The following is a 26946-nucleotide window of genomic DNA, read 5'->3' on the forward strand; positions in this document are numbered from 1 at the left end:
ATTATTCAAATATTACTGATCGCTTACGTGTATTGATGAAAAAAGATGTGGTATTCTGTTGGGAAAACAATCAAGGAGATGCTTTTACAAAATTCAAACAGGCATTATGTAATAGTCCATGTGGCATACTTTGACACTAATCAAAACATAACTTTGTCAGTGGACAGTTTCTCTACTGCTCTGGGAGCAGCGGTATTACAGTGTGGAAAGCCAGTTGCGTTCGGATCACGAAGCTTAACTTCAACAGAACAAAATTACTGTCAGCTGTCAGCATCTATGGTTGCTATAAAATGCATCAATATGTGTATGGTCGCGGTGTCGTAGTGGAGACTGATCACAAACCTCTTGAAACTTTGTTCAAAAAACCTCATTATAAGGTACCAGCCAGACTGCAACGTATGATGTTGGCAGTGCAAGGTTATAACTTATAGGTAAAATACAAACCTGGTCGTGAACTCCTTATAGCTGACACACTTTCTCGAAGCTGTGCTAATAAACAGGTGGAGTGTAAATTACAACAACAAATTGATAATATTGTTATGCATGTACAATTACTTCGAGAGAGTTTGCCAATATCTAACGTTTGGTTAAAGAAAATACAGGGTGCTAAAGAAATGATAGGGTGTTAAATACTGTAAAATCATTTATTTTAAATGAATGGCCTGAGAACATTAATAACTTAGATTCAAATGTAAAACAATACTGGACCTTTAGAGATGAACTGGCTGTTGAATTTTAGATAACATCATTTTAAAGAGCAATCTTGTGCCTATACCTTGTTTATTAAGAGATTACATGATGAAAAAATACAAGGTCTGAGTAGTTGTAAAATAAGGGCGCGTTCAAGTGTTTTTGACCAGAAATAAATAAAAATTTAGAGGATTATGTAAACAGCTGTATACCGTGTTTGAGGCATTTGCCCAACATTCAGAAAGAACCATTGTTAAATCATGAAAAAAATCCTTGGTACAAAGTAGGTATAGATATCTGTTCTTTTGACAACAAAGACTTTGAAAATTTTTTTTAGTTGTCGTTTATTAGATTATTACTCTAAATTCATTGAAGTGTGTAAATTAGACAATTTAATAAATGATTGTGTAATAATACATTGTAAATCCATATTTATAACACGCAAAATAGGCGCCTTGACGTCGAGTTGCGGACACCAGCCCGTTGCACCAAGTACCAAATCCATATTTGCCAGGCATGGTATACCCGCTATTATTGTAACCGACTGTGACACGCAGTTTACTTCAGAAAAAATTAAAAGCATTGCTGATTGTTATAACTTCACACATATTGAAACAAGCCCTAAGCATTCGCAATCGAACGGACAAAGCGAGAGTGGAGTAAAGATATTTAGACGAGTCCTTAAAAAAGGTAAAGAGGATGGCACTGATGTGTACTTAGGTTTGTTAAACTACAGAAATACCCCCAAGCCATACTTACATTCCCCGTCCCAATTACTGTATTCGAGAAATTTAAATTCATTAATACCTATACCTAAAAAATGCTTAAAACCCATTGACTTACAAATAAATGGACGACGGGTCTAATACAAAAACCACGAAAAAAATGTCCCAAGTCAACCTATTTAAACGTAGTGACATGTAAAGGAATATGAAAAAGCTAAAACGTTGAATTTAAATTGTAATGTCATCGCAGTACTGTCTAATTTTGCTTGCTTCGCTGTCAGTCGAACAAACGAAGACTAAAGCGTGAATGACGCTCACTCTGCATACGATTTTAACGCCCTATAAGTTCGGACATTTTTTAGCGCGGACCCGACGTCCATATAATTGTAAGTCAATGTTAAAACCTAAAATTGTTAAGGTCGATAGTCACAAATTTAGTCAACATGGTGATTCAGTTAAAAATACTATGATGAAAATGCGAAACCTTTGTCAAATCTGAGCTCTGATAATAATGTTTAAGAAAAACTTAGAATCAACATGGATTCCTGGTAAAATTATAAAGAGTTGTGAGCAGCCAAGATCCTATTTAGTGGCAGATGATGATGGAAATATATTCAGAAGAAATAGGAAATATGTAAATTCGGACCTTAAAAGTAAAAATGAGGATTCTAAATTAAAAGAGCGCATGAATATTAACAGTGACGCTTGTGAGGAAACTTTAACCGGGACGGACACTTCTGACGATATGTTGCCTTGTAATTTAAATGTTTCATTAATAGCAATTCCAATGGAAATTATATAACGAGAAGTAACAGAACAAGTAAGGGCTCCAGATAGGTTAAATGTTTAAGTAGGATCCTAGCAATAGGTTAATAAGATAATGTTTTAACTTGTTTTGTATAAAAAGGGAGATGTTGGTATAACTGTATCTAATTTGTGAATGTTTTTTAGATCTAGCAACACTCTCTACATGTGATGTCAGATATAGTGAAAAACAAAATATTGTACTCTCAATGTCTAGTTATTTTAATTACATTGAATATAATAATGAAGGAAGAAAACAGATATGTTATGTAATCGATCACCCTGAAGCCAATGGCGCAATAAAAACAAAAGGGCATAACTTGTCTCGACTCCGTTTTTCACTGGAGGTACCTGTTATTGTCTAAATGTCGCAATCTTTTTTTATAATATTAAGTGACGGGAAAAACAAGTCGTGCGCCCGACACGCCTGTCCATAACAGTTGCAGTGCCACTCAGAGCTTTCACCAAGGTCTGGGTAGCAAAGACGGGGCAGTACTACCCTGGGTGAATTCTTTCACAAGTTGCTCTACTGCTACATAACCTGCTCGTACCCTACTGATAAGTGGGACAAAGAGCGCAATATCGCTGTCCCGCTCTGATAATTAAAGGCCGAGTCTGCAGCAAGTAAATAATCTTTCTATAGTTTGTTATTCCGTGATTGGATCAATCAATGTGTACCATTTGTTTGAGCGCCTTATTCAGTTTACTTCTTCAAGTCTCCACCCTTTGCTACTGCAATACAGTTTGTATTTCCTAAATGTTACAGGTCCCATATCATCAATATTGTCAGTGAAATGGTCATACCGTACCGTGACGCTGATTGGTGGGAGCTTTGCTGCCTTCGGAATGATAATTAGCAGTTGCGCTTTTAATATCACATATCTATATTTTAGGTGAGATTTGTTAGTGCAGCACCACAGACACATATTTAAATAGACGCCGCAAGTACCGCGATCTGTATGAAAACATTTTTTGTACCTCCGATGACGTCACAAAAGCTATTTAGTGATGGGAAACCTCCATCGCCACTAAAGCGGTTGATTAAATCGAAGAGGCGGATACAGCATCTATGCAGCAGCATTATCCCTGCGACAGGTCATTAAAAATCGCAAGATATAACCTTGTAATAATGCGCACTGTTTAATGTATTTTACGAAATAAATTTCTGAGTGAAAATATTATTATGGTGTGTGCAGTCACTGACCCCAACTTCATATCTACTTTGGAATGACGACTGATCAGCAGGCCAGTAAACTCAGTCTATAAATTCTATAAGGTGAAATAAGACTATAAATTCTAAGTATTCCAGTTACCAGTGCCCCATACCAACCCCATACCCGGGTACTACCCGATCAATAGGTCCAATGCCCATACAATATTGCCCGTAGCCCTATTGGTAGAACCACGGGCTAACAACGTTGCCGTTGGTACTACTAGTAAGACTACGCAGTAGGACCACCGGCAATAAATCAGTTTTTTAAGTATTTGTTGATTATAACAAACCGTGAAATATTAATATAATAAAGTAATACCTGAATAAAATAATTAAGTCCTTTATAAATACGTGTTTCGAAATAAAAAACTGTTGCTCCGGAAAACTAAAAAAAAAACAACAAACTTTATAGAAAATTTTTATAACATTTTCTAAGGTACTAAGAGTTTCTTTTTGAAGAACTTTGTTTTATGATCGGAATTGAGAACTGTGTTGCGTCAAGTGAACATCACTAACAGTAAAATTAGACCAAAATAAATATTAGGAAAGTATCGCTTGGTCGATATTTATGACCTACTAACGAAGGACCACAGGTGTACCGCACTAAGTAAAAGCCGCAATGTATTTCTATATATTTCTTTTGCGTATTTGTTTTCTCGTAATTCATTAAAAATGAAAATAAAAGATTTTGAAATAAATTATGCATGTTCTGATTATAAAATTACATAACTGTGGAAGAATTCGTCCCTGTTTATTTAACTTCTCTTAGCTGTTATGTTTTTGCATTTACTAGGTGATATGAGCGCCGATGAAAAAGCGAATTTGTATAACGGTGTTTGTTTTAACAAAAATTATTATACAAATACCTTTTCAAAGGGAAAAATAAAATAATGTACTGTACTTTCTATAATAATCAAATTTTTATCTGTTCGATCAGGCGCTCCGATCGTACGCACGCGCACACTTCCGTATTGTGTACGCGTAGTGAAAATGGCGACGCAAGAAATTGACAAATTAATGTTTTAATCAAAACAACTTCGAATATAAAGTCACTAAGTTTTGTCTCTGAAATGTCAATTTGTGGCGTCGCCATTTTTACTACGCATACATAATACGTAAGCGTGCGCGTGCGTACGATTGGAGCGCCTGATCAAACTGAATCGAACGGAGCGCCGATAGCATTTGTTGGCGGCGGCGGCGCGGGGGGAAACGCGGCGGCGGCGGTGTGACTCATATCTAGTTTCTAATGGCACAATTAGGTATTTCTCGCGTTTTCGACTATAGTGTAGTTAAACATTAACTACGATAGTGGCCGGGCGCGTTCTGAAAAGCGTAGCAGCGGCAATTAAGCGTTTATAGCTTAAATTGGGCACGCGAAGTACACTTTCGGCGTCTATTTAGATATATCTATGTGCAGCACTACTTTCTAGAGTGTGAATTTTACAAATCATTCGATTTGTACGGATATAGTTGAATGCAATTATTTTAGAGTAACTTTTTTGTCGTACAACATCAATGTAAAACAGCCAATATTTTTGTAGCTATATTGGCTGAATGATTATAATAAGCTGTCGTGTTGCACGTTCTTCCTGTCTATATATATATAGTTTTCGTAAAAAAATAAGTGCGCATTTGACTTCCATCTCACCTGATGGAAAGTGACAACGAAGCCGAGGATAGAGCATACACACCTAAACAATACCTATTCACTCTCACCTTGAAATGGTCCAAGTTATAACGTTCAGGGAACAAGTCTGCAGACAGGGAATTCCACTCCCTAGCCGTTCGCCATATAAACGTGGAAGTGAAACGCATCGTGCGAATTCATGGAATATCCACAACATAGGGTGTTGGAATTCCAACCTACGCCTGGTCCCCCAATGATTGACAGGGGAAGGCAGAATTAATTCGTGCAATTCCCTCGCACACTCTCCGTGATATATCCTGTCTATATGATTTATGGCCCCAACATCCATGGTTTTGGTCCAGGTTTAACTGCTCCTTGAGGTGCTGGAGGCACAATAATCTAAAAACAAATAAGCTGTCTTACTTGTTATGCCAAAAAACGTCAACAAATTTCCAAATTTAAATTTTTTTCTATATTTTTTTTTTAATTCGATACCCAGTTTCGGCGCAATGGTGGGCATGGGCGCTGGTCTCGCCTTCCCGCCCACCGTGTACATCGTGACGTCATACTTCGTGCGGCTTCGCGGCTTAGCCAACGGCATATGTATGTCCGGGTCTGCGTTTGGAAGCATTATACTGCCGCCTGCGTTGAGATATTTGCTGGAAACATATGGATACAAGTAAGAGTACCCTTAAGTTAACGTGATACAGGTCGAAGAGGGACATTGGACGCAGTAGGTCATCGTGAATGTTTGTTCTGTATGAAGGCTAAATAACGACTAACTTATTCATACGTCAGCATAACATCAATCCATGTGCATCCTGTCGGAAAGCAGTCAGTACGCCATGCATCCAGTCAGAAAGCAATTAGTATGCAGTCAATACGACATCCATTCATTTGCATCCAGTCGGAAAGCATTTAGGGTGCATATAGATTTTTAGGCTTTCGTGGTTATTCACTAAATGATTATCACTAATTTCAGGTTTCTTACCACGGTTGCACGCTCAATGGTCACGGGTTGACAGTCAACCCGTGACCATGTAGCGTTCAACCGTTCCGAAATATCGGGAAAATAAAAAGAAGTCATACCGTGGTAAGACACTTGAAATTAGTGATAATCATTGATGGTGTAGTCAGCATGACATCCATCCTTTTGCATCCAATGTGAAAGCAGTATGAATACAGTCGGAAAGCAGTTGCCAATGGCATAGGCGTCACTAGAACCTAAACTTGATAATATGGTATGCCACAGCTTGTGCTAACGACTCATGACAATTACAATTCCGCAAGTAGCTGTGTGCTGAAAAAAAAAAACAATTTCAAATTCAACAAAAACACAAAAAAGAATGATATTGTTTAATGACTTTAAATTTGTATTATATTTGTTTTTTGTTAATAAATATGACCTTTATTCACGCAGGGGTGCGGTGCTAATACTAGGCGGCATTATGCTGAACGTGTGGGCGGCAGCTCTCCTTTTTCAGCCCGTGGAAGAGCACATGGTCAAGAAGTACAAGGAGGTGGAGGAGGACGAGGATGTACCACAGGTAGGTTTTGGTTTTGTGCAAGTCTCGTGTGGAAGGGTTTTGTTTTCATACTAGAGATGCGACTTTACGGATATATATACATGTTACAGAATCGAAAATATAAAAATAATACAAGGAAAGCGACATTTCTAGTCAGCGGCTGTAAATTAACCTGGCTGAGTGAAGAAAATCTTTCATAGATTTCTCACAGATGGCGCTACGGCGAAAATGTCGTTAAAACCATGCAAAGATCTGCCATAAGCACAAAGAAAAATTCATAAGGTCTGCTGGTTCGTTCCGTAGCTCACTTGGGAGAGCGTCAGATACGGTATGCTGAAGGCGCTGGTTCGAATCAAACTGGATCGAAGGAATTTTTCTTAGAGTTCGATCTTTGTATTAATAATTAAAATACAAAGTTTTTTAATGATTGTCTTTGTAATTTCTTCATGGGTGCTTTATTTGCATCGACTATTAACCAGAAACAGACAAAATAAGGGCAATCCTTGGCAAAAAAATGGGCCTCATATCACTTTTAAATATCAACTCTCGTTTGCACTGAAATCACAAATTAGAAAGCTGAAATAGTACAGCGCCAACAACTGACCTGTGTGTACGTCCCCGTATATTCCAAAAATATTCTGTATTTATTGTAATAAAGATAATATCTCTAATCATGAGGGGCTGTTCCATTCGGTGGTGTGGGAATAACAGCAAAACATCTAATTACAAAACAAACGGAATCATATTTCATCAATAATTAAATATGTAATTTTGCAATTTTGTCAATTATAGCAAAGCTCAAGTTAAACTGGTCGATTTAAAGTAAAACAATTGACGACACCCGTCAATTGTTTAGAATTCGGTCTGACCAATCGGAGCGCAGTTGTCACAGTAATGATATGGCAGAACATTTCGTCTCTATTTCTGGTCATATATTCGATGTTTATTTGCACTGTTGAAAGTTTGATTTCAACTTCTAGTTTTCGTTTTTGAACCGGAGTTTATTGACATCGGTGGTTTTGACATTGTCACGGGCAATTACAATGTGAGTTTCTAAGTATAGACGGAACGTTTACGTTTCATATGATGTAAAGGCACACACATTTGCACAGTGGTCGCTGGATGAGAAATTAACTTTTCTACATTGGTTGTGGTCTGGGTGTTCTGGGTAGTGTGACTTCTGTTGCTCTGGTACTTGGAGTACAGATAATTTCCTAATTTACTACCTGGTATAGTTATTATTTATAAGCAGTGACCGGAATTTAGGGACTTAATTTAGTTAAAGAATAATATGGACATTCCCTTCTACAAATCCCGAACCTTGCAGGAACTGATTATGTTTTAAAATGCGTATTATTTATGATATTTGGGTAGATTGCCGACAAATTATTATTTCCTATTAAGTATTTTCTACAAGTTATTGTCTCATAAAATAATACTGTAATTCTGTTTCTATAGGTATTTAGGTATTTAATAATCCCAGTACAGAGTCCTAAAAGACCGACCTCAAAAGTCGTTCACCCCTTAGTTTGCCACCATTAGAGAGGGAATATTTTTTCTTTTTTTAAAATTTTTATTTTTTATTTTTTTTAAATTTAAATGGGACCAATGCTGAGGTATCCTTTTTCCAACAAAAAAAGGAGAATTGAGAACCTCCTCCTTTTTTTAAGTCGGTTAAAAATAAATAGAGTAATGAAATTTTTAGGTTATTAGTCTCTGGGGTGTCTCAGTCCCGGTACACCTACATATTGTGCAATGTGTAATTGAAAATAATATTTTTTTTTGTAAATAATGTCTTTCGTCTTAGAAACTCACAATTCACGGTAACATTTGCAAAAAAAGTTTTTATGGGAAAGTTTTTTATGGGATTTTTTTATGTTGTTGTTATGGAGTGTTTTTGAAAATGAAACAAGCACAAAATCACAACATATGGTGGCATCGCCATTGCATTTAAAAGTAAGCCGTTTAAATTCATTTATGTAATGTCTGTCTGTATGTTTGTTTTGCTTATCTAACATAGAACAGTGGAATGTAAGTTTGATTCGAAGTTCAAAAAATATTTCGACACTGGAAAGGCAAAACGTCTAACGTGCATTTGGAAAATATTATTGGCGAGCGATTTAACGTATTTTTTTAAGCAAAAAATCGTAACACTAATTTTATTTGTTATACGAAAAATTAGAAAGTTTAAGTTTTTCCATATATTAATATAGTTATTTGTTATGCACGACTGTTTGACGGGAGTGCGTGTATTGAAAACAGACGAAGTGAAGGAGTCTAGGAGTCTTAAGATTGTTCAAAAATAGATTGCAGAGCTTAGTGAGCGTGGAAAAAACGCTTTTGTGCGCAGATTTTTAATGAGACAAAAGGTCTTTCCGAGTAGTAGGGTGAGAATAAAATTAAAATTTTTATTTTCTTAAAAAAATTACTTAAATCGCACTACTGTACTATTTGCCAAATGCGCGTTAATCATTTTACCCTTCAAGCCTCAATTTTATCTTTCTGTTAAACCACCAAACACTGAGGGCGTCTTTAAATTAGAGGCTTACAGAAGCGCTTCCGTGGTATCACTATGGCACTGCATTGGTACCAATGCTAATTTAGATACAATATTTAGAAGTGCAGTTGCAGAGTCACTGTCGTGACACGCGCGCGCTATTTTGCTGTCACAATAGATGACCTAAAAATTTAGTAAAGACATAGATTTCTCACAGATGGCGTTACAGCAAAAAAGTCGTTAAACACACAGAAAAATTCGTAAGGTCCGTGGTTCGTTGCGTTGCTTAGTTGGCAAAGCTCTCGTAGCTCTGGCACCGCCGGATCGAAGGAATTCTTTCTTAAGTGTCCGATCTTTGTAATAATAATTATAACGGAACTAGTCGAGTAATTACACAAAAATAATTAAATGTTATGGTGGTCAAAAATTGTGACATTGTTAAAAATTACTGAGGCGCTACAGAGGCACGGCAGTCATGCCACAGCAGCGCTCCTACAAGTGTTTGATTTGAAGGCGCCCTTACTAGTGATGCAACTGACCTCTACTTCCGTTTTCGCAACTGCGGAAGTACCACATCTGCGGAAGTTTCGCAGGTTTTTCACATTACTTTCCATTTCTGCAACTTTTATAACGAAAATTACAACTTTTAGTTTTACAAGTTTCGTGACAGATGAAGCGCGCACGCGAATCGCTCGGCGGTTGGGCAATTTTTTTAGCAGTTTTATTTTATGTTAAATGAAATTGTGACACTAAAAGCAAGTCCTGTTTGGAACTATTTCCTTAAGATCTCTATAACATTTATACTTCTGCTTCCGCATCCGCTTCCGTTTCCGCTAAGATTTAGTTTTGACATCTGTTTCCGTTACGACACTTCAGCCCTTATTATCACATGGAAACTGTGCGCTTATTTCATATTGGAAGCTCAGAGGGTAGTCACGAGTTGCATACACGTTACTCCTATTAGACAGCAGTTATATTTTATCAACTATTTCTCTCGGGAATCGAACTAGGGACCATTGCGTGGCAGACCAGTATGGTAACCGTTCGGCCACGGAAGGCTGTTAAATGATACTAAAGTACATAATTAATTACACACATCAAAAGTTCCTAGTGATCAATCACATTTATGAATTGTCATATGCAGTGATCGGAATTGAGGGAGTAAGGGCGCGTCCCCATTATGTCGTGACGACATGTAGTCGTGCTGTGCTGTAAGTGTCGTGGCGTGTATATTTAAATAAACTTGTTCACACATAGAACAACACGATTGACTGTCGTTCACGACTTTTTTGATTTTACGACGACACACTGTCGTGACAATGGGAAGAGCTAGAACGACCGTCGTCAGATGATAAATAAAGCGTCACGATAAAAATGTGACTACAGGATAATCGCAGCTTCAAACGGTACGATAAATTTTCATCACGATCTAGCGGGAACAGCTAGACACGACTGTACGTTCAACGATAAGTAAAACGTTACTACATAATGGGAACGCGCCCTTAATTTAGCTGAACTAAAGAATAATGTGGACATTCCCTTCTACAAATCCTGGAACTTCTCGGAACTGACTGTATTTGAATATGCGTATTATTTATTGGCATTAGAGTACATTGGCGACAAATTATTATTTCCTGTTGAGTGACAAAAAATATATATTGTGGTTGTGTTTCTATTTTTCTATTCTATTTCTAGGTACTTACGTATTTAAATACTTCAGCCATTTAAAAAATAAAGCTGAGACAATTTATGTTATAGAATGTTTAGAAAAAAACAGTAAAAAATAAACTTAATACGCATTGATGGCGTGATGGGTATGTCCATACTAAGAAAACGTTCATATATTAGGTAAATTAACACCCCCAATTCCGATCACTGATCATCAAACCTTTGATCTCTAGACATTTTTGAGCGGTGTGTTTTATAATAGGATGCTATTTTCAAGTATTAAATAATTATAACTTTTGGTAAAAAAACCAAGTCAAAAGGTCGTAGAATTATTCACTTCCTAGTTTGCCACCCTTAGAGGTGGAATATTTCCTGGTTGACCAATGCTAAGGTACCTTCTTTCTACAAAAGAGAATCATCAAAATTGGTTACTGCCTAATAACATAAAAGAATAACAGTGGCCGTGGGTTCCCCTTGACCACTGAGGGTGCGTTCCCTTTATGTCGTAACGTTTTATTTATCGTTAGACGACTGTCGTGTCGAGGCTGTTCCCATATCACGACTATCTGTCGTGACTGCGTCGTGGACGTTTATTTTATCGTTGAATGACTGTCGTGTCTAGCTGTTCCCACTAGATCATGATAACACTTTGTCGGTCCATGGCAGCCGCCTTGACGTTTACACGACAGAATCGTTTGAAGCTGCGATTATCTGTCGTCACATTTTTTATCGTGACGATTTATTTATCGACTGTCGTTCTAGCCCTTTCCATTGTCACGACAGTCTGTCGTCGTAAGGTTAAAGAAGTCGTGTTGTTCTATGTGTGAACAGCTTCATTTAAATGTACAAGCCGCGACACTTGAAATTGCACGATTATCTGTCGTCACGACATAATGGGAACGCACCCAGAGTTATAAACCGTTTTGTCTTGTTAATTAGCACTGTCTTTGATGTTTTTTAATAAAATATATCACTGTTTTCAAGACAAATAAATGTGTTTATTATTATTATAAAAAAATTCAGTCGAATTGAGAACCTCCTTTTTTGAAGTCGGTTAACAATATTTTTTTTTGTATGTACATCGAAATAGCATCCAAATATAAAATAATTAGGTACTAAAGTACATAAAGGCTAAATGATAGAAGAATGATACATGCTTACATTGTAGAAAAAAAAAACTGAACGTTGGTTACAAACTCACTCAAATATCATGATGTTCCATAAATAAATATTGGGTTATAAATTGTTTAGCATTATTGTTCATGCACTGAACACCAGGATATTAAGGTACTTAGGATCTTAAAGTGTAGACTTCTACATTTTTCTTCCAAGCTCCGAATATTGCACGAGTTCCCTTTGCACGTATCTTCATTTATTATTCAATCTTAACAGAATAATTTGGCTTACAGTACTACGAATCAAACATTCATTCACATTGCCTCAGCACTATTAACATATTCCATTAAAAAAAAATATAATCACTTTCCAATCTAACTGTCACAAAATTCCAAAACTATTATACATCAATAACTTTAGTTTCATTTTCAAAAATGCCACGTACTTGGACTGAGATTTATAACGAACTTTGACTTCATAAAACGAACTTTGATTTCTACTAAGCAAAGATGGCGGGCTATGCGGTTTTTTCGTATTTAAAAAGCGAACGAATTTGGGCGATATTCGTTTTGTAAATTTGAAAAACTTATTAGCTCGCTATTTTTGCTTAGTTCAAGTCAAAGTTCGATTCATAATTCTCAGTCTTAGTGTAGATACGTTAATAACATAACGAAAAACGTGTCGCCAATAACGTTGAGAAGGCTGTAACGAAAGTGATTATAGTTTTAGTCGCAATGATTGTTTAGTGTAGTTGGTATCGTTTGTGTGTGTGTTGTTTTTATGTATATCCTCTCTCTATTCACTAATTGAGTAATAGTGTAGTCTGTTTCTTTTGTCGACGGAGTGAAATGACATTTGCAGGGTTGCCAGTTTTTGTGAAATTTTAAATAGTCATGTAGTTGTTATCGACAATTTTATCTATAGATTGTGAAAAGAAGGTAAAATTTGTCTAAATTTTGAATGTTACGACGTTCTAATGATTACTACTTGCATTTTTACCTTCTTTTATCTTGTTGTGACAGTTGGCCTATTGATATAAATTTTTATACATATACATTTTAACAAGAACAGACGGATTTCATTATTTATATCGAATTAAAATTAAAAAAAAAAAAAAATTGTATGGCCTACATTTATTTCTCTCGTGAGTTTTGTGTAATTTGTGGTTGTCTATGTGTGTGTCCATGACACCCGCGATACAGGGTCTCCCTAGTGCGGGGCTATGAGTGTGTGCGTTTTGTTATTATTATTATTATTAATAGACATAGTTCTAAATGCCGTATATGTATGTATACTTATACTATACAAATTTACTTATAGTTACGTATACGTATACTTACAAAAATTGACATTTAAAATAAACCTGTGTCCAGCAGTTGGACGAATGAGCCGAATACGATTTAAATGTAACAAGATCGGCTATTTATTACATAAGCGTGACCAACATTCAATGGATAGTCGATAGAATCGATATCGATAGCTGCTTTTGAGCGAGCAACACTTTTGCACAATGAACTGTCATTTTACTCCATCTTCAAAAAAGACAGACTATTACTAACATAATAAACAACGACTTCTATTCCGCGACTTTTAAAATTTGTCAGTTATATTTCAGGATACGATGGAACTGCCGTATTGTTTGTATCTGTCGGTCCTATCGGAAGCGAAACGGGCAGTGTTTTTTTTTGCTTTTATTGCATCGATGTAAAGCTTTTTCTGTCCAGCTTAAATCGATTCTATTTTAACAAATATCGTGGCTTTGATACGTGGGTTAGTCAGAAGAGAGAGGATGTATCCTATATTTAATGTTTCGTGGATGTTCTTTAAAAAAAATCATAATATAGTTCTTTTTTTCGCAGATTTCTTACAAATAGTAGCGTACCATAAGGCGCACGACTTGTTCGTCCCGTCACTTGATATTATAAAAAAAGTGGCGACACGGCATAAATGCCGTTGAAACTTAAGAGTTTATACTACCTCAACTCGAATTCAATTTTACTCTAATACGGTCCATTTTGTGTTACCCCGAGGACACTGGCTTTATTTGAGAATGTATTGTTTTAACGAAATTAAGTCCATTTGAAAAATGTATATCATGAGTATACGTGTTCTATTTAGTTCAGTTGATATTAAAAAAAAACATTGGTAAAGTGCATCTTGATTACAGCGGTTTTCTTGTAAAATTTCGCAGTAATCTTGTGTTTTTTTTCTATGGTGAAAATTTTTATGAATCGTGTTTTTACACTATATAAGTAATCAGTGCATATCCTCAATTTTACTACATATATTAGGGGTTAAAGTATGAAATTGCCGTTTTATTGCAATAGGTTCTTTGAATTTTCATAGAATCTTCATGGTTTGAGGTTTTCGAATGAAACTTTTTTCAAATGGTTTCTGTGATTTTTTTTTTTAATTTGAAACATTTGAATATCGACTTTCAATTGTTTTTGTTATTCAATTTAGACAAGAAAGATGGATACTGCGAAAATTCGAGTGATTTTTGAATACGAGTTCCGACGCGGAACTAACGCGGCAGAAACAGCCCGCAATATCAATGCTGCGTTTGGAGAGGGGTCTACTAATGAACGCACCGTGCGATTTTGGTTTAAACGCTTTCGTGATGGAAATTTCGACTTAAAGAACGAGTCACGAGGAAGACCGCCCACACAGGTGAATAACGATGAATTAAGAGAGATAGTGGAAGCCGATCCTAGTCAAACTACCCAGGAATTAGCGGCATGGTTTAACGTTACCTTACCCACAATATTGACTCACTTGCGTCAAATCAATAAAGTAAAAAAATACAAAAAATGGGTGCCTCATGATTTGACTGATCTGCAGAAAGAAACGCGTGTTGAAACTTGTGTTGCCTTGTTGAACAGGTACAGAAATGAAGGAATATTGGATCGAATTGTAACATGTGATGAAAAGTGGATTCTTTATGATAACCGGAAAAGAAAAATGCAATGGCTGACCCCAGGTCAAATGCCACAACAGTGTCCTAAAGCAAAACTTACCAATAAAAAGGTAATGGTAACTGTTTGGTGGTCTCAGCATGGTGTTATTCACTATAGTTTTCTCCGATCTGGTCAAGCAATAACGGCAGATGTCTATTGTGCCGAACTCCGAACCATGTTGACAAAACTAGCAGTAAAACAGCCCCGACTCATGAATCGATCTTCACCATTATTGCTCCACGACAACGCGAGACCTCACACAGCACGAGAAACCATTTTGACCCTTCAGGAACTGCAGTTAGAAACCATTCGTCATCCTCCGTATTCACCAGACCTTGCTCCAACGGACTACCATTTTTTTCGTGATTTGGACAATTATCTACGTGACAAGAAGTTTTCTTCCCAGGAGGCAATACAAAATGCTTTCACACAGTTTGTGCAGACTAGATCGTCGGAGTTCTATCGCAAAGGCATTAATAACCTTCCCATTAGATGGCAGCAATGTATAGATAATAATGGCAACTATTTTGATTAAATAAATTTGTTAAAAATTTAAATATAAACAATTTAGATTTTCAGTACAAATCGGCAATTTCATACTTTAACCCCTATTATTTTCCAAAATGATTGATTCAACACTTTGACTGTTATGCGAAATCAACCAAAGCCATTTGAGATAGTTTAGACTCTAAAAATAAAGATCGGTAACGGGCACATCGTAAGGTCTGTTGATTCATTCCTTAGCTCAGCTCGGAGAGCGGTTAACCCCGGTTTGGCAAACAGCCGCTGGTTCGAGTCGAATGAATTTTTCTTTACGTTTATTTGATATTTCGACCCCTCCTATGTAAAGTATCGTATGTCGAAATTGCCAAGTTTGCAGGGGAGCTATTTAACGCGGGTGTGCGTCAATAAGCGGGTAAACTAAAGTGAGACTGGGCGGATAGGGTGATAGTATAAAATCATAAAATAAATTGTGGTTGTTCATCTAACCAATATCTAGGATTTTATAATACTCTATGTGACTAACTAGCTTTTCCGAATAAAACTGAGAAATGCTAAAGTCACGTGTTTTGCTCATTTCAGTAAATACAAAACTTTAAAACGCTCCCCTGTAAACTTGGCAATTTCGACATACGACACTTTACGTGGGAGAGGTCGATTTGTGTCAATAATAACACCAAACTACATGCCTACCGCTTAACTGAGTCAGTTCCTGAGGTAGCTGCGCAGTGCGGGAGGGGTGGCAGTTTACGTCACATTTATGTCGCGCTGCACACGGGATGATTTCAACAAGATTTTTCTGACGATATCCAATAACAAGTTTTTTTATGATAATATAAAGAACTATATATATAAAAACTAATTATACTGTGGGAGACTGGTGCCAACACTAGACGTAAGGTTTGAATTTCAGGTTACCACGACTTCAACCTCTTGGAAAACATTTGCAACTTTGAATTATGTTATCAATATATACTGAAGTTTACAAAGGAATTGTTTGTGTATATATGCATAAATATATGTATGTAGGTAAGCGATTGCAGTGCATGTAATTATGTGAGTGGATGTGAGTCTGCGCGGACGAGTGAATAGTAATAAGATTGGAAGCGTGCAGGTGTGCTGGTATGGCGATCATCATGGACAAGGGTTTATTAAATAAATGAAAGAACTAAAATAATTAAAAGTTGATTGAAAAAAGTGCCAAATGGCTGGTCTATTCATTTCAATTATCAATTAAATGGTTTTTTTTTATTATCGCCTCACATAACAAAATTGATTAATTTGGTAGGAACTTTTTGTCAATCAACTCGTTATTGAATATCTTCAGAAAAATCTTGTTGAAATTATCCCGTGTGCAGCGCGACATAACTGTGACGTCAACTGTCACCCCTCCCGCACCGCGCAGCTACCAAAGGGACCGACTTAGTTAAGCGGTAGGCCTGTAGTAGAGTGTTTTCTTAAAAAATATAGCAAGCATATCATGATATTGCAAAATCGTAACATTTATCTTCTAGATTTCTCTGTTTAACTTCTTAGACCTGTGAGAGTTTTCTGTTCTTGAGTACATGTTTCTGCGAACAAATTCGAAGCGAAGTGTTGATCGGGTGATCGAGAGCTTCAATGACCTGACCGCAAAGCCATTGTCAATTTGAGCGTCTTTTTAAGGATAATCCACGAAACCCTAGACACCAGACTGCTTTTTCAATATGTAGTGTAACAAACTATCCTAACAACACCATTTTCTTTTCAGGATGTTCTCATAGAAGAAGAAGAACCCCTAGACACTTATAATTTAGGTCCCGTACAGGAAAATTTGCGAATAAAGAATTTCGACAACGGTCCTCAAAAAGAAAACGGCGGTATTGTTACTTTTAACAACAAGCAACTCGACAAAGAAAATTCCGATAAAAATTTATCGACACCGAGCCAAAACTTGACCATAGCCTCATCACATAACCAATTAAAGACTAAACGTAAGCTTTCTTACACAAAACCTATGAAAACCCAGTTTAGTTCGGCGAGTATGACGTCGGAGATGAAAAAGTTGGGTAGTACAGAAACCTTTGGTAGGAGATTGAGTGCCGGAGGTCCGAGGAGAAACTTCTCCACTTCCAGCTTTGCTCATGTATCCACGCCGTTCCATGGCTCTACTTTATCAGCGTTTGAAAGGCCAAATGAATTTGCTTCTCAATTTTCTTTAAGAAGTATTTCTGAAAGCGTTACCGATGTGGTATACTGTTGTTTCTGCTGTAAAATGAAGAAAATTGACACGGAAGGCAACGCTTTCTTTGATATATCATTGCTGAAGGACCCCGCTTATTTGGTAATACTTTTCTCCAGCAGTACTGTGGCTATTTCTTGTACAAACTTTCTTATATTACTACCGATGTTTGCGCAAAATATAGGTTTCAACAAAGACCAAGGCGCTTTGTTGCTAAGTACCGTTTCAGCCCTCGATTTGGTCGGACGTATTGGAGGTTCCACGTTGTGCGATTTAAATTTAATCCCAAAACCGGTGTACTTTATCAGTGGACTGGTTGTATCAGGCATTGCCTTGGCGATATTACCGTTTTTGTCAACCTATGTTATGATATCAATTTTTTGCGCTATTTTCGGTCTCGCATCCGGTATTAACAATAGTGTCACAACACTAGTTATGGCGGAAATTTTAGGTGTGGAAAGATTAATGTCGACGTACGGTATATCGTTATTCGTTAACGGTATTCTGCAGTTAGTTGGGCCGTTCGTCTGCGGTGCTTGGTTTCAACGCGATCAGAACTTCGTTAATATGTTTTTGACGTTTGGCCTTATTTTTATTGCTGGCGCATCACTATGGGCTTTTATGCCTTTAATTAATAAAAGGAGGAAAATGCAAGAGCAAGCTAATATTCAAAGCCGCGTTTAGGTTCCAAACTAACAAGGAACCCCGGTTTGTTATCAATTAAAACAGTTCTGTAGACAATTAATTACTGCAGATTGACCGTGTTAGATGAAAGACAGCCCGATGGCTTTGATATTCTGTCTTTCCGCCACAGGTTTGCCGTTTAGACTACTGTTTCTATTATCTATTCAATGTTTTGACAGTTACTCGGTATCAAAGTTTTGCCGTGTATGTGAATTAGTTTTTTTTTATACTAATTACTTCCGGTAAATACCGGAAAGACAATATTATTGCGACCGGACTGTCTTTCGTCTTACACGGTTCACCGGTTGAACCGTTTATAAACCAAACTAAGGTTAAATAGTTTTTTAGTGTTGTATAGTCTAAAAGATTTGTCACGTAACCACGTCGAAGTCGAAGTTTAGATGTTATTGATTTTATTGACAGTATTTTATTGATATTTATTATTCAAGTACATAAAGTCGGTCCGTTAACTTTGACACAGAGTTTTGATTCCTGTGTCGTCCTTTTTAATATCGACTGTGAACTGGCAATCGGTACTATCTCAATTTTGATAACTTTACAGGTGAAGATAAAAATTGTTTGCGTCATTTATGTAGCATCTGGTTTATTAAATAAAAATACGTAGTTTAAAATATTTTTATTACACATGTATGTACCAGTGGCGAGGCATGAAAATTTTTCTTAGCAAAAGCTTTCCTCAAAAGCCTTCTACAAGAAACTTCATTTCCCGTTAAAAAGGAGCCTTGGCGACATTTAAATACGACACATAGGTTTTAGCACACAAGCTACCTGTTCACTTCATTTTACTGGTTTAGTTCGGTTTTTTGGTAATACGCGAAAAATTTTAGGCAAGCCGGTATGTGTGTACTGATATGTACACTACGTAGTTTTATTTAACAAACCAGATGCTATATAAATGATTTGTTCTTCATCCTGTAAAGTTGTGGAAATTGCGGTAGTACCGGTTGCCAGTTCATAGTCGATGTATTGGTGCAATTTTTCTTATATTTCAAATTACTGATGTCATCGTGTACTAAAAAGTTTATTACTGCTATTTTGTTTAAATTATATTGTATTGTATTGTATTGTATTACATATTTACATATCCAAGAATTAATTGTTACAGAATTATTTGTAATCGTTAGATTCATCTGTATAAATTAATTATTACAAATCCATACCTCAAATTAACATTACACCAATTAATTTTTTTATTATGCTCTCCGAATTTGGTGAAAAAGAAATGAAAAAACAAAACTCGAACAAAAAAACAAAAAAAAACGATTTTGTGAAAAAAAAAAAAGAAACTACAGCAGTACAGAGTACTAAAAAACCGACCTCAAAAGTCATTCATCCCCTAGTTTGCCATCGTCTAGTGGAACATAATTATAGTATAAGGTGGAATATTATTTTCAAATTTAAATGGGACCGCTTCTTCCCAACAAAAAAACAATCTTCAAAATCGGTTCACAAACGCTTTATCTTAAATGAGCTATCGCCAAATGAGCCACCTCCTTTTTGAAGTCGGTTAAAAAAACAATATAAAAACAGAACAGGTCCAAAAATTATATTGGCGTAGTGGTCATTGGAGGAGGTATGGAAATTTACTTGAGTGATTTTCAAATTAGTTTTCTCTACCTAAATCGGTGGCAATTTTGGACGGCCTCTGTGGTCGAGCGGCTTGCACGCCGGTTTTCATGGTGTCGCCATCGCTGAGGTCCCGGGTGCGATCCCCGACCGGGTCAGTGTAGAAAACTAACTTTTCTGTATTGTCTCTTGTCTAGATACTTGTGGTACCGTCATTGTTTCCAATTTCCATAACACAAGTGCTTTAGCTACTTACTTTGGGATCAGAGCAATGTATGTGCTGTTGTTTAAGTATTCGAGACCATTATATTGAAGTATTAAATAATATTTCAAATTACTACCACTCGAATATTCAAGATAATTCATGATGATAATCTAGAATATTCGAATAATAAAAATAGCCACCGAAATTAGAGCAAACTAATCTGAAAATTACCTAGATTTAGATAGACTTTTGAGTAAGGCTAAGTACTGCCACCTTACCTATTTATGCCGCCAAGCAGTAATGCTCACATTACTGTGTGCCGGTTTTGAAGAGTAAGTACGGGTGTTGGTGATAGATTACAGGCACATGGGACTTGTTAACGTATGTCTTAGGGTGTCAGATCCATTGGCTGTGCCCCTCAGATCTTTGTGATTTAAAGTTCCGAGTGGCATTGCAACTGCTATGGACAGGCGTGTCGCTTACCAGCAGGCGCATGACACGTTCCTTACGTCACCTCGTATCATAATTTTAATGTAACAATTAATTTATACAGATATTTCATTACAATGATCTGTAATCATTAATTCATAGAAGATTTTATGTAAATTATTCAATTCAACAAAATAATTTTTGGTTAACGATTTTGTTCCACAACTTACCAAGTCTGAAAGCTTCCACTGAACTATTGAAAAATGTCTTCCATTCTGCTTTAATATATATATTTTTTATTAATATAGAATGTACAATTTGTTTTGCAACAAACACTCCATTCAATTATGATTACATTGAAATATTTTATTTGAAACCTTGAACATACTTTTTGGAAATTTACTTTTTTTAAATAAATAACAGACACACACTTGGCCACATCGATGATGACATCTGTAATCGATTTAAAAAAATCTTAATTACTCCTACTGAGAATGGTATCCGGGACCTCCTTGTCAAACGCCCATAGTGCTAACCGCTAGACCACCGCGGTCATCGCTGAAATGTTAATTTTTGATATTAATAATCTTATGTTGTCAGTAAAAAAAAAATTGGTTTTAAAAAATCATAAATCAATTTGAAATCGTCTGCCATAATCGTAAATTCCGAAAAACTCAAAAGGTGCGAGGCCGAATTCGAACCCATGGCCTGTGCTTGCGAGGCGGTAGAAAAATCATAAATTATTTCAAATACCGAGCTAACGCTTCAATTCTATGGTATGTGGCGAGTGAACCGGCGCGATATTATGCGAATACGTGCGTCTGTATACGCCGCGCAGCTAACTTTGTATGGAGTTACCCTATATTATACTATGGTTTGAGTTTAATATTTTGTTCCACGTGATATAACAGCGATATGATTGGCTTGTTATTTTTCTACTGCATATCAAAGTTGTGTGATTGGTCAGTTTGAGTTACCTATTGCATTTTTAATAGTCTTATACAACCTCAAATGGCTGTGGTTGGTTCCGCATAACAATCACTTTGGAAAAAAAAAATATAGTAAAATTCAGGATATACCCTGATTACTATACGGTTAACACGATTCCTAATAAAGACCTTGCTGCATATTCCTAAATTCTGCCAAACTCTGCCACATTTAATACAACGTTAACATGTTCTGTCGCAATAAAAATTAAATCCGCCCAAATGGCAGAAATCTGCCACAAATGGTCACACTGTCCTCAATCTCAAAGTGACATTGACATTGGCAAGAGGCCTCTTGTCAGAACGTTCCTTTGTTACCTTTCGTATCTATCATTTAAATATTGGCTAAACATTATTGTCACATTGTGTTTTATTTTTTACTTTATGTCATTAATGTTTAATTGATTATTTGATTAGGTATTTTATAGCTTTAATGTTTTACGTGTGTACAAACATTCAATCCTGCTTAAAATGAAACATACTTACAAGAACGTTACCTAATCTATGGTCGAACAGAAACAATTGTGTTGTGTTCTTGCATCTATTCTAAAATACATTGTTTCACAACTTCTAAAAATATATTAATAACTAGGTATACACTAAAACGTAAAATTATACTAGCCAAGTCCATGAACGGCACTTGTTGATTTTGGGTCAGCTTTCGCGATCCTTCTTTGAATGCAATATTTTCATTAAAATGTACATACACTAAGTGTTTACGTGAATAATATTCTCTGGGTCTGATGCGCTTTACGTACTTATGGAAGAATGATTCCAGGGGACTGCTAATCTCCATACTACTCATAACTCTGAAACAGGCCTAAATTCCGTCTTGTATCTAGTTGGCCCTGATCAATAGCATGGAAGTAGTTTATATTATGTAAATGGTCGTGGATATCAATTAATTCCCCTTTAATATGAAATATAAGAAGTTAGCTCTGTTGCCTTGTAATATTAATCAAATATTGATAATGAGCTAAAATTAACTTTGATAAACATGCGTGTCAATAGATGGCGTGACAGAGGCATGGCACTATCCGTAAAAAACCTGTGCAATAAGCGCCATCTAGTTAATTTGTTTGTTATCACTAGAAATTAGAGTGGCTTTGACAAATTGCAGCTTGTCAGTGTAAAACAAATTAGTTACAAAAATAGATATTTGGTACATCTGGTGTACCAACAAGTACTAAATACCCTGCGTTGTCTTGTACCGCGATTGGCAGTCGTCTCGAGGGTAACCCTATGGCAGTCTGAAATGACATTTTCCGGAAATAACGTTTTTGGTCCAAATTTCATAACCTCGAAAATATTTTTGAGAGGAAAATCTTAACTTAACCTAACCTAACCGAACCTAATCGTGTCTTTGCGATAAACATTCACACACATATCCTGAAAGAACAACTGTTTCGTTTTAATGCGGTTTTCGGTGTAATGAAAATTCGAACTGACGTTATTTCGGACAAAAAAAATTTCGACGTTGTGATAGGTTACCCCTCTGGAGTCATTGATCCATGATATTACGTACATTTTGATGTACATGGAGCACAAGGCTCATATTTTGCTGTGGTATTTTTGATATACCCAAAATTAAAAAATCAATCACGTTTTACTAGAAAATATGACTACATAATATTCCCTTGTCTTGTCATTTTATTTATAATAGTATAAAATTATATACACGCATCACATCGTACTTTTAAATAACACCTCACGTATTTGAATATATTTGGGTTGGAAAAACAGTCCATGCGGTATCATATAAATAAATAAATGTAGGTCTTTTTGGTTATCAAAATCGTGTCCATTGAATGAATTTTGTAAGAATAAAAAAATGATAATCTAATTTATGTGTGCGTTCACAGTGAATGCGCGGTGACCAGGGCCTTGTGGCGGGCGTGACGGTGGAGGCGTGCCACAGTTAGGGATGTTCCGATGCCACCAAAGTATCGATACCTACTCAAATGAGTAGTAATCAATTTGTCATGCAATACTAATCATATGAGTACTTCAAAAGTATCGATACTTATTCAATATTGATACTTTTAGGAGATATAAAATATGTCCATACTTTAGATTTTGGCGGCACCATAATAACAAAAAAAGTAATAAACTTTTAACAAGCACGCAAGCACAATTAAATAAATAAACGATATTTTTTTAAAGTATTATAGCTAAATCGATACAATGGATAATTCCGCTAATCGATCGATATATTGATAATCGATAATTTTTGCGAATTTGTCGTGATAATACCTAAAATAAACATTAATTTAAATAAAAACTAATACAAAAACCCACATAAGAACCCGCCATTTCTCTTTGTGAACTTCGTTCATTCGCTGAGATGTATGTAGTACTACCATTCACCCAAAAATGATCCAAAGTGACCATAGATAGACATATACATTTTTTTAGGCTCGTAGTGCGGCCATAACGCGCGGGCAGGAACGTTTGAAAACTATACTTGCAATCTCGCTTGGGCCCGTCGCGCGAGGCGCCCGCCTTTGTCACTACACTATGGACGTAAACGGCGGTTTCATATATTTGATACTTCGCGCCCGTCGTCGCAATCGCACTAGGCTGGCCATGTGGACGCACACTAAAGGGGCTATGTCAGACGAATGCGGTGGATGAAGACATACATCCCAATCTAACTGCAATAATAATAAAATGTGTGGCACTAATCAGGATGAAATAAATAACCTCAATGATTCACTTCCCCGCCTTTTCTTAAAATGCGCGCCAATATATTACTTTTTTATTTATTTGTTGAGCATTAACGTAAACAATATTATTATGTTAGCATAAACAAGCAACAAACAATTAAATCTCAAAACGTAACAATACTTAAACTAAAAATTAATTCCTGAAAAAACTATAACTTCAAAAACCCGCCATTTTTTCCAAAACATTATTTTTGGCATGACCATACACAGCAGTAGAAAATTTTTCGATCTTCAGAACAGGCTAAGGCGTCTAATAGGCCATATTGTCAGATCTTAGATTGTAATTTTTTTTCAATAGTTTTTTCTCGGGAAACCGTTGTCTTTAGGGTGGTCTATTTTTTGTTTATTTTTATTTATTTATTCAGCATTGGCAATTGAGCCATCAGCATAAACAGGTAACAAATAATAAAGAAACTCAAAACGTAATAATACTTAAACTAAAAATTAATTTGTATCAAAACTGTAACAACAAAAACCGGCAATTTTTATTCATGTTTCGTCATAAGACTATAGACGATAAGACATTTAAAAATTTTTTTTTTTCTTTAAACTTAGTAGCAAAAACCGGACAGGCTTTTTAGCCAACCCACTAGTTATAAGTTTTTAACCAAAGCAACGTACAATGATTCAGTGTAACAATTTTTTTTTAATTTTTAAAAATAAAATACAAAGTATATATATTTTTTCTTTATGGAATATACAGGGTGTTTACGAGCGGTTACACACGGCTACTTTTACCTTTACGCACGCGCGTGATTTTAAGCAGCGACGCAAACGGGAAGCAAGCGCGCGACTGCATCAATACAAACGCGCAATTGCATCGTTACACTTGGGACTTATAGGCGATTGCATCGACGCAATTGTATCGATGCAGTCGCGCGTTTGTATCGATGTAGTCGCACGTTTGTATCGATGTAGTCGCGCGTTTGTAATCAATACTCAATCGCCTATAAATCGCAAGTGTAGCAATGCAATTGCGCGTTTCCCATCGCTGCTAAAACTCACCGTGTGGTTAAAAAGATTGTACTCATAATGGATTGATATTTACTTCTTATTGATAGTTTGTTACAATACGTTTAATTTTACGTAAATTTTAATTTTATATCGTTTTTATCGGACTTCTTCTTTTCGGATTCTTGCGAATCTTTGTGTAAGTTACCTATCGAATTTAATTTGATATTTTTTTGAATTGTCACTCATTTAATTAGGCAAAATCAGAGCAATGTATTTTTGATTTAAAAGATCTTCAAGTTATGTCGAAATCGTGCCATAAATGAGTTATTATTCGTATATAAATAAAAGATAGACGCACGATGATTTATGGAAAATGTAACAGCGCTTTTACACTACGTCGACAGGTCGTCTTCGTCTGCGCCAAGCATTAATGTAAGCATTACTGCGTTCCAGATGTAAGGGTGAAATTACAGGTACATGGGACTTATCAACTTGTGTCTCAGGTTGACGGGTGCAGTGGCAGTGCCACTCAGATCTCTGAGTGGCATTGCAACTGTTACGGACAGGCGTGTAGCTTACCATCAGGCGCACGACTTGTTCGCCCCGTCACTTGATTTTATAAAAAAAAACCTATCGTCACTTAAAAATCCTCTGTTGAGCTGTTCCGTTAGCGGGCGCCAGGTCTAAAACGAAGTAGTCTGCCGAAGGTGGCAGTTGGCCGTGTGTAAGCAGGTCATAAGATTTTACCTCTCACTTGGTTACAATAAAACTATTAGATACGATCGTCAAGTATATAACCAGAAATAGAGACGAAATAAGGGACCTCCATCCCTGGCAACACATCAGGCAGATGGGCTTTATATCACTTTATCTAAATATCAATTCTTATTTGGGCTGAAATCACAAATTAGAAAGCTGAAATAGTACAACGCCAACAACCGACAAATAAAATAATAAAGATAATATATCTAACAATGGAGGGCTGTTCCAATCAGCGGTGTGAAAACAAACAGAATCACTTTCGTCGGTTATTAAATATGTAATTTTTGAATTTTCGTCCATTATAGCAAAACTCAAGTTAAACTGGTCGATTTGAAGTGAACAAACAATTCGAAACAATTGACGACACCCGTCAATTGTTTCGAATTCGGGCTAGCCAATCGGAGCGCAGTTGTCACAGTAATGATTTGGCAGAATAGTTTTCAAACAAATTAAATAACAATTCGTCTCTATTTCTGGTTATATACTCGATGGATACGATACCTAGTGAGATGTACTTAATGAAGAACGATTTTTGTGATATTATTTTGCATTAAAATCAAAATAATAATATTTTATCATTTTGTAACAGAAATACGTCACATCACAAATTGTATTTTTTAAATTTTATCATTCCTTTTTTTAGTATTTTTTACATATACGATTTATACTATTATTATTACTTAATGATTTTATTATTATTGCATGAAAAATGTATTTTTTCCTTTTTTTATATTCTTGTTACTTAATTTTTAAATAGTTTTAATATTTTTTGATGTAATTCCATTTTTTGTAAATATTAAAAAATATACATTTTCAATTTGTTTGCTTTGTTTCAATTGAACAAAACCCACATTATATAAATTTTAAAGGCTCTTTTGATTGTAGCAAATAGATTATTCAGCCGAATATTTTTTTATATATCATCACGCCTATCTCTCACTCGGGTAGGCAGAGATTGTGGACCTCCATCTGCTGCGCTCCTGACAAACCTTTGCCTCTTCCACTCCTATCATTGTCTTCATACATGAGCCATGAGTGAGACTTCACATAGTTGGGGGAAGGAAATAA

The 26946-nt window shown here is 36.0% G+C and overlaps 1 protein-coding gene across 1 annotated transcript in view; it reads left to right on the top strand.

Annotated features, from left to right (window-relative positions):
• Positions 1–290: 290 nt before the first annotated feature.
• Positions 291–26946, top strand: part of LOC113234451 (monocarboxylate transporter 9) — a 33398-nt gene continuing 6742 nt past the window's right edge. The window contains exons 1-4 of the mRNA XM_026469760.1: positions 291–377; positions 2922–3112; positions 5559–5738; positions 6480–6606. Of these exons, the coding sequence (XP_026325545.1) occupies positions 291–377; positions 2922–3112; positions 5559–5738; positions 6480–6606 (585 nt within the window). The remainder of the gene's footprint in view (positions 378–2921; positions 3113–5558; positions 5739–6479; positions 6607–26946) is intronic.

Source organism: Hyposmocoma kahamanoa, unplaced genomic scaffold (genome assembly GCF_003589595.1).
Source record: "Hyposmocoma kahamanoa isolate Upper Pololo Valley unplaced genomic scaffold, ASM358959v1 84, whole genome shotgun sequence".
Taxonomy (NCBI): domain Eukaryota; kingdom Metazoa; phylum Arthropoda; class Insecta; order Lepidoptera; family Cosmopterigidae; genus Hyposmocoma; species Hyposmocoma kahamanoa.